Here is a 9,075-nt window from a genome sequence, read left to right as displayed (position 1 = left end):
GCCTCCACCACAGCCCCAGCCTCCACCAGAGCCCCGGCCTCCTCCACAGCCTCGGCCTCCACCAGAGCCCCGGCCTCCACCACAGCCCCAGAGGCCCGGCCTCCATCACAGCCCTGGCCTTTCCCCTGGCGGGCGGTTGAGGCCCCCCTCCCCAGGCATGTCTCCTGCCTGCTGCTCTGTCCCAGAGGACTGAACCCTCCACACCGGGGCTGGAACCCCCTCGGCAGGAGAGAGCTTACCTGTTTCACGTCCTGCTGCCTTTTGAAGCTTATGGTGACTCTGAGCTCTTTTCTTGTCTCCTGGGGAGGAAAGCCAGGGTCATGGAGTCCGTTCCCACGCTGATGTCCTGGCAGTGCAGTCCCTCTCCCTCCTCTCACCTCTCAGGACCGGGGCTTTGCACAGCAGCCATTTGGTAGCATCCACGTGGTCGTGGCTGCTTCTCGTTGAGCTCCACAGGGGTGTGGCCCTACACTGAGTGCCTCACCTCGTTCTCATGGGGGCCCTGCAAGGTAGTTACTCTCGTTCCATTTTAGAATTAATTTCACGGCAGGTGAAACTGAGGCTAAGCGAGGTTAAGTAACTTCCCCACCGACACACAGCTGGTACGCGAGGATGTACGCCCCGGGCTGTCAGGATTCAAATCTGGCGCACCTCACAATACCCCACGCCAAAACGCTGTGCTGCTGTGTTAAACACGAGCATACTGTTAACTCCTGTGGGCTCATGTGTATTCGACATGTTATAACAGTAACGCTATGATGGCACAGACGTTTGAGGGTTGTGGCTTGCCGGCTGTTGTGGTAACTAGATTTGCATAAGAAGGAATATCAGTGATCAATAAACATGAGAAGGAATGCATAACATTACTAGTAATCAAAGAAGCCACAGCAGTGAGAGGCCCGCGTACCGCCAAAAAAAAAAAAAAAAAAATAATAATAATAAATTTAGCAAGCACCTTAAATTGTTTCATTAAGTAGTGTTTGATAGGTACGGAAGATACATGCAAGGTATCAAGGATAATAGAAGGCACGGACCCCACTGAGCCCACCGCCCACCCTAAGGCCGGACCCTGCCCAGCACGTTGCCGGTGCACCCCGGCCTCCTCCGGCAGAGGGGGCCTCCTCCCGGCTGTGTTCTATCCCTCTTTCCCCTTGGTTTTGCGATGTTGCCGCTTGTACATGGCCCTCAACTGCGCACTCTGGAGCCGGGCTTGCTTTGAGCCACATGCAGTGGCACGTGCTCCGTGCAGCTTTCCGTAGTTCGCATTTCTTTTACTTAGTGGTATGTTCCTAACGTTCATCCGTGTCATGTTTGTAGCTGTGGTTCACTCATTTTCCCTACTTTATAATCTTTCTTTGTGTGGGTACAGTACACACGTCTGTCCTTTGTTGCCCATTTTTGCCTGTCCTGGACAAAGCCTCTGTGGGCGTCTGGACCATCTCGTCCCTCCAGGGCATTTCCCAGGGTGGAATTGCTGGGCCGTGGGGCAAGGGCGGTTTCATCTTTTGAGAACTACATCAGATCTCAGAGCGAGAAGGGCCGTGCTTCTGGCCCGGCCGGGGCCGGTGTGTGGCTTCCTCTGACTGGCCCGGGCAGCAGCCAGGTGTCTGCAGGGGGAGATCCCCAAGCTGAGCGGGCTGTGGAGAGCAGTGGGGCTACCTCACGGCAGAGGAGGGGTGAGTGGAGGGTGTGAGCACGCATCTGGGGCTGAGATGCGCTCACAGATCTAATTTACTGCCCTGCTTTCCCGTCCTGGAGCCTCTGCCGTGTGCCTGTGAAGAAGATGAAATATTTAGCTAAGATCAGGGAAGAAAGAGGCAAAAGGCAGGCTTTTGTGTTAGCCGTGGTCCCCGTCCCGGATTTAAGTCTGGCCACATCTGCCCCACATCCCACAGTCGGGATGAGATCTCCCCTCCCCGGGGCAGGTACCTTGCCTTCCTCTGACTTTCTCGGCAGCATTTAGGGTCTGTGCGGTAGCCGAGACGCGGTGCTTCCTGCCTGCCCAGACGGTTCTCTTTCCAGACGTGTCTCTTCCCCTCAACCAGGCCGTCAGCCCCTTGAGGGCAGGGCCTGTGTTCGTCCTCCGCGGTGCCCCCTGCGGCCCCAGGCCTGGGAGAGGCCACTCAGTCAGTACTGTCGCTAACTGACTACTCAGTTGGTCGGGTCCACGCCAGCCATGTGCCCCTGCGTGTGAGCTGGGGGACAGGCTACTTTGCCCTTCCCATTCCTAACCGCATGTCCCCTCCAAAAGGAACATCCCCAGAGCCGTATTCCTGGGCGGCTCAGACGTTTTCTTCGAGGCTTCTAGCTTCATTGTGCAGTGGAGGGGCAGTTCTAGGCCAGGGCTGCATTCCGGGCAGGAGCGTGGCATGGGCTGTGCTCCGGGATCTGCTGCTGGTCACCGTGTCCACTCTGCTGGGAGGGCCCGGAGAGGTGCTCTCCCGGCAGCTCCGCAGGAAAGAAAAATGCCGTCCCGGTCTCCCAGGCTTTCTCGGGCAGCAGGAGACAGGCGACCCAGAGGGCAGTGAACTATAGCTGTTTAGGAAAAAAGTGTAGTGAGTGAATGAAGGGATGCGTGGAGGGTGAACGAATGAATGGAGGAATGAGAGGGCACACAGCCAGTGGCTGCACCCGAGAGAATCCTGGCCGGGAGCCCCAAGGCGGGGGGTTTGCAGCGAGCATTTTCCTATTTGTATGACGTTGGAAAAACTGCCTCATGTTTTCTTAGTTCCCTCATCTGTAAAATGGGGCAGAAGCATGTCCTGCCCCAGGGTGGCCCAGGAGACCAAAGGAGATGACGTCTGGGAAGGTGCCTGCTCCCCTCAAGGTCACGTCTGATGTAACCCGGATCTCAGTGGATGGAAGACTGGCTGCGAAGGGCACGTGTGTGTTTACCCATCGAGTGGGTTATGATTTGAAATGTGCCCACGGATCCTCTCTGCCAGCCTTGGTGACTGCTGGCTATTTGCCGATGGAGAAGGTGGTTCCCCTGCAAGCTGGGTTTGCACTGCAGCCAGAGCATCGCAAATGGTTGCTTTCCCATCGCGCTAGAACGTGTGAGGCCTGCCGGCTGCTTCCAGCCAGTGGCACCTTCCCGGTTTGCCTGCGTGGGGAGAGCAGGTGCCAGTCTGATTGGTTTTGGGGGCGGGGGTTGGCCTCGCTGCTGCAGCAGCATTTAATTTGGGGACACCAGCCAGTCCTCTCAAACAGAGACTTGCTAAGGCCATGCCTCATCTTCCAGATTCCCGGGGAGCCGCTGAAGTCGAGGAGGGGGGCAGTCATCTGACCCAGGGTCCCATAGCTCCTTGGTCCTCCTGACTTGAGGCTTCCCCAGGGTTGAGGGCACACCCTGCTGCCTCTATCCTTTTATGTCCTCTGCGAGCCCCTGCAGTCGCAAGAACAGCGCCCCTAAGGTCAGAAGACCTGGGCTCCAACCCCCATCTCTGTCTCCTTAGCAGCAGCTGTGTGACTCTGAACCAGTTGCCTGACGTCTCTGAGCTTCACCTCCTCCGTGGTAGCGAGAAGACAGTGATACTTAACCTTGAGGGCTTGATGCAGTCATGTGACACTAATGACCGTTTATTGAGTGCTTTCCAAGAGTGTCAGCACATTACAGATATCGTTTCAGCAACGCCCCCGAGAAAGAGGTGGTGTGGACCTCCGTTTTATGGAGGGGCAGCTGCGGATCAGAGAGGTTAGGTAACTTGCCCAGGTCACACAGCTGGTGGTCGCAGGGCCGGCTGGCACCCGGTGGGCGCCTGTGCTCTCCACCACTGCCGTGCTGCTCCTGTCGGTAAATGAGATGACACGTGAAGAGCATCTGGCACGCGGTTGGCTGGATCCGAGTCTGACACGGCCCGTGGTATTCCTGAGAGACTAGCTGGGGCTTTCTGGGGACCGGAAAGAATGGGGATGGGGGTAGAGACTGGTAGGCTGGGTCTGTGCACCCCACTTCGTCGCGAGCCCTCTGAGAGCGCAGGCGACGTCGTAGTTTTGGTGGCAGCCTGATGACTGTCCTCCGAGCTCCGCAGGAGGCATGGGGCGGGTAATGACGCGCGGGACTCAGCTCGTTCCGCGGGTTTGTGGAAGTCCTGCGGGCCCAGGCCCGGTCGCGGACGGCGTCTCGGGGTGCCCTCTGCGTCCCTGGGACTGCGGGGGACACCTGAGAGCTGTCATGCAGATGGGCCTGCCCAGAGGGAGCACCTGGCCCTCCCGCCGCCTCAGGGCACGCACGGGGGTGTGGGGGTAATGGGAGCAGCAGCCCAGGCACGTGAGCTGCCCCGCGGAGGGGCTGCTCCCTCAGATGTGACGTGGCCTGGGTGACTCGGCAGGGGGGCTTCCTGGAGCGGCGGGGCTGCTGAAGCGGGGGCAGAGTGTGGCCGGGGGGTGGGGAAGGGCATCTTGACCCGCGGCCAAGAGCTCCTTGTGTTATCCTGATCAGTGTTGTACCCTTCGTCGCGTTATTAGAGCATCCTACGTGGGCTGCCCTGCTGGGAGCTGATGACACGCCCGGTCCTGGACCTGTCTCCTGGCGGCTCGCTGGCAAAGGCACGCGGGCTGATGCCACTTGGGTGAACGGGACCTACAGGCCATGCGGGGCCGTGAGCAGAAGAGAAGGCTCCGGTCGCTGCGTTTCCCACCTCGCCTCCTCATACCAGGGAGAGAGCTCCGATCTGCTGACTCTTTCTCCTCCCTCGCCAAGGACACTCCAGGGCTGGTCCCCCACAAGGCAGGCTTAGCCCACTCCTCTCTCTCTGGGTCTGGCCTGCCCCCCTGGTGGGGCTGATGAAATCGAAAGCCTGATCGATTGATGTCTCTGGAACGAATGGCTGTTTTATGGCTCAGGGTCTCCCTGTGCCCAGTCGCTGAGAGGGCAGGTCGGCACGCCCCTCGGGCTCCCCTGCAGAGGCCCTGAGTCCACACGGGCAGCGTTGCTGCTGTGGAGGGCACCACCGCCAGCACCTGTAGCCCATCGCACTGTGCGAATTTCGCAAGCAGCCTCTTCATCGTGTTTATGAGCTCGGCGCACGCTGGCTGCAGGTCAGCGGTCCTGCGACGATGGAGGCCTTGCCTGGAAGCCAGCAGGTTGCATTTCTGAATCTCAGCCTCTTTGGGGACGCTTCCTCCTACCTCCTCTGCCTTCCCACCTCCCGTCCCCTCCCTTTCGCTCTCGTCCTCCGGAGGAAGACTAGAATATCCCCTCGCTTCTGCATGCTGCTTGCAGGTCACACAGCACTTTCACCTCTCCCGTAGAGAAGATGCGTTATTCGCACTTTACAGGTGAGGAATGGAGGGTCAGAGGGACCCAGGCCAGAGGTTGATGGTTCCAGGCCGCTGAGCTGAGCCCTGGTCCCTAGTCCTGACTCCGTGTCCTTTGCTGTTCTCAACTGGCTTTGCTCCCTCCATCCGGCCAGCGTGACGCATGCCTTCCCTGGGCCCCGAGCAGAGTCCCCGCCGGCCCCACTGGGGATGTCGGGTTGAGCAGAGTCTGAAGCCGCCGGGGGCCGGCCTGCCTTGTGCCGAACGTGGTTTGTGGCTTTGTTTGTTCCCGCGGTGCCCTTCGTGAGTGCCATTGGGTCACGACGGGCTGGCCTCTTCGGAGCTGGCAGCAAAGCCCGACTCCCCAAAGGGCTCGTCCCCAGAAAACTGTCAACACTGCCATGTCTCGTGGGAGGGCCCTGGCTGGGAGGGGGGCTCCTGGGTTTAGAGCCCGAAGACAGCTGTCCCTTCCCCCTGCTCTGGGCCAAGTCGAATGCCCTCATTTGCCCGCTCAGGAGATGGGGCGAAGATTGCTACCGCTTCAAACCCCCGTCCCTAGTGGAGCAGTGGCTGGACCAGTTAGTGCTCAGCTGCTGGCCAACTTGGGCCACTGATGGCCACTGGCCCTGGGCGGGCGGGCTGCCCTGTGCCAGGGGCACTTTCCTCCCCAGGGAGTTTCCTGCTGCGTTTTCTCCTGGTTTCCCCAGAGACCTGGTCCTCCCCAGAGAGGCTCAGGTAGCTGCTGCTGTGCCCTGAGAAGGGTGGCGGTTTCTCCACAGTCACTGCGGGGTAGGGCAGGGCTGGAATCAGACGGGGGCTCGCGATTCGTCCCTGGATCTTAGGAGCCCACTGCCAGCCCTTCGAGAAGGGAAGGGAGGGGTCCCTGGGACTGCGGGGGACACCTGAGAGCTGTCATGCAGATGGGCCTGCCCAGAGGGAGCACCTGGCCCTCCCGCCGCCTCAGGGCACGCACGGGGGTGTGGGGGTAACGGGAGCAGCAGCCCAGGCACGTGAGCTGCCCCGCGGAGGGGCTGCTCCCTCAGATGTGACGTGGCCTGGGTGACTCGGCAGGGGGGCTTCCTGGAGCGGCGGGGCTGCTGAAGCGGGGGCAGAGTGTGGCCGGGGGGTGGGGAAGGGCATCTTGACCCGCGGCCAAGAGCTCCTTGTGTTATCCTGATCAGTGTTGTACCCTTCGTCGCGTTATTAGAGCATCCTACGTGGGCTGCCCTGCTGGGAGCTGATGACACGCCCGGTCCTGGACCTGTCTCCTGGCGGCTCGCTGGCAAAGGCACGCGGGCTGATGCCACTTGGGTGAACGGGACCTACAGGCCATGCGGGGCCGTGAGCAGAAGAGAAGGCTCCGGTCGCTGCGTTTCCCACCTCGCCTCCTCATACCAGGGAGAGAGCTCCGATCTGCTGACTCTTTCTCCTCCCTCGCCAAGGACACTCCAGGGCTGGTCCGCCACAAGGCAGGCTCAGCCCACTCCTCTCTCTCTGGGTCTGGCCTGCCCCCCTGGTGGGGCTGATGAAATCGAAAGCCTGATCGATTGATGTCTCTGGAACGAATGGCTGTTTTATGGCTCAGGGTCTCCCTGTGCCCAGTCGCTGAGAGGGCATGTCGGCACGCCCCTCGGGCTCCCCTGCAGAGGCCCTGAGTCCACACGGGCAGCGTTGCTGCTGTGGAGGGCACCACCGCCAGCACCTGTAGCCCATCGCACTGTGCGAATTTCGCAAGCAGCCTCTTCATCGTGTTTATGAGCTCGGCGCACGCTGGCTGCAGGTCAGCGGTCCTGCGACGATGGAGGCCTTGCCTGGAAGCCAGCAGGTTGCATTTCTGAATCTCAGCCTCTTTGGGGACGCTTCCTCCTACCTCCTCTGCCTTCCCACCTCCCGTCCCCTCCCTTTCGCTCTCGTCCTCCGGAGGAAGACTAGAATATCCCCTCGCTTCTGCATGCTGCTTGCAGGTCACACAGCACTTTCACCTCTCCCGTAGAGAAGATGCGTTATTCGCACTTTACAGGTGAGGAATGGAGGGTCAGAGGGACCCAGGCCAGAGGTTGATGGTTCCAGGCCGCTGAGCTGAGCCCTGGTCCCTAGTCCTGACTCCGTGTCCTTTGCTGTTCTCAACTGGCTTTGCTCCCTCTGTCCGGCCAGCGTGACGCATGCCTTCCCTGGGCCCCGAGCAGAGTCCCCGCCGGCCCCACTGGGGATGTCGGGTTGAGCAGAGTCTGAAGCCGCCGGGGGCCGGCCTGCCTTGTGCCGAACGTGGTTTGTGGCTTTGTTTGTTCCCGCGGTGCCCTTCGTGAGTGCCATTGGGTCACGACGGGCTGGCCTCTTCGGAGCTGGCAGCAAAGCCCGACTCCCCAAAGGGCTCGTCCCCAGAAAACTGTCAACACTGCCATGTCTCGTGGGAGGGCCCTGGCTGGGAGGGGGGCTCCTGGGTTTAGAGCCCGAAGACAGCTGTCCCTTCCCCCTGCTCTGGGCCAAGTCGAATGCCCTCATTTGCCCGCTCAGGAGATGGGGCGAAGATTGCTACCGCTTCAAACCCCCGTCCCTAGTGGAGCAGTGGGTGGACCAGTTAGTGCTCAGCTGCTGGCCAACTTGGGCCACTGATGGCCTCTGGCCCTGGGCGGGCGGGCTGCCCTGTGCCAGGGGCACTTTCCTCCCCAGGGAGTTTCCTGCTGCGTTTTCTCCTGGTTTCCCCAGAGACCTGGTCCTCCCCAGAGAGGCTCAGGTAGCTGCTGCTGTGCCCTGAGAAGGGTGGCGGTTTCTCCACAGTCACTGCGGGGTAGGGCAGGGCTGGAATCAGACGGGGGCTCGCGATTCGTCCCTGGATCTTAGGAGCCCACTGCCAGCCCTTCGAGAAGGGAAGGGAGGGGCCGTGTTTTGGGGTTTCTTTGATGGTTTTCCTCTCTCAGTAGCTGTGGCTGGAGCCAGCCCCGGCCTCCACCAGAGCCCCGGCCTCCACCAGAGCCCTGGCCTCCTCCACAGCCCCAGCCTCCACCACAGCCCCAGCCTCCACCAGAGCCCCGGCCTCCTCCACAGCCTCGGCCTCCACCAGAGCCCCGGCCTCCACCACAGCCCCAGAGGCCCGGCCTCCATCACAGCCCTGGCCCCACAGCCCTGGCCTCTACTACAGCGCCGGCCTCCACCACAGCCCTGGCCTTTCCCCTGGCGGGCGGTTGAGGCCCCCCTCCCCAGGCATGTCTCCTGCCTGCTGCTCTGTCCCAGAGGACTGAACCCTCCACACCGGGGCTGGAACCCCCTCGGCAGGAGAGAGCTTACCTGTTTCACGTCCTGCTGCCTTTTGAAGCTTATGGTGACTCTGAGCTCTTTTCTTGTCTCCTGGGGAGGAAAGCCAGGGTCATGGAGTCCGTTCCCACGCTGATGTCCTGGCAGTGCAGTCCCTCTCCCTCCTCTCACCTCTCAGGACCGGGGCTTTGCACAGCAGCCATTTGGTAGCATCCACGTGGTCGTGGCTGCTTCTCGTTGAGCTCCACAGGGGTGTGGCCCTACACTGAGTGCCTCACCTCGTTCTCATGGGGGCCCTGCAAGGTAGTTACTCTCGTTCCATTTTAGAATTAATTTCACGGCAGGTGAAACTGAGGCTAAGCGAGGTTAAGTAACTTCCCCACCGACACACAGCTGGTACGCGAGGATGTACGCCCCGGGCTGTCAGGATTCAAATCTGGCGCACCTCACAATACCCCACGCCAAAACGCTGTGCTGCTGTGTTAAACACGAGCATACTGTTAACTCCTGTGGGCTCATGTGTATTCGACATGTTATAACAGTAACGCTATGATGGCACAGACG

At 60.7% G+C, this 9,075-nt stretch overlaps 1 protein-coding gene across 1 annotated transcript in view; it reads left to right on the top strand.

Moving 5' to 3' along the window:
• LOC129391858 (uncharacterized) overlaps positions 1-8,498 on the top strand; it is a 42,668-nt gene extending 34,170 nt beyond the window's left edge. The window contains exon 2 of the mRNA XM_055082750.1: positions 8,181-8,498. Within this exon, the coding sequence (XP_054938725.1) occupies positions 8,181-8,498 (318 nt within the window). The remainder of the gene's footprint in view (positions 1-8,180) is intronic.
• Positions 8,499-9,075: the final 577 nt, after the last annotated feature.

This window comes from Physeter macrocephalus, unplaced genomic scaffold (assembly GCF_002837175.3).
Source record: "Physeter macrocephalus isolate SW-GA unplaced genomic scaffold, ASM283717v5 random_260, whole genome shotgun sequence".
NCBI lineage: Eukaryota > Metazoa > Chordata > Mammalia > Artiodactyla > Physeteridae > Physeter > Physeter macrocephalus.
This window is presented reverse-complemented; position numbering and strand designations above follow the sequence as displayed.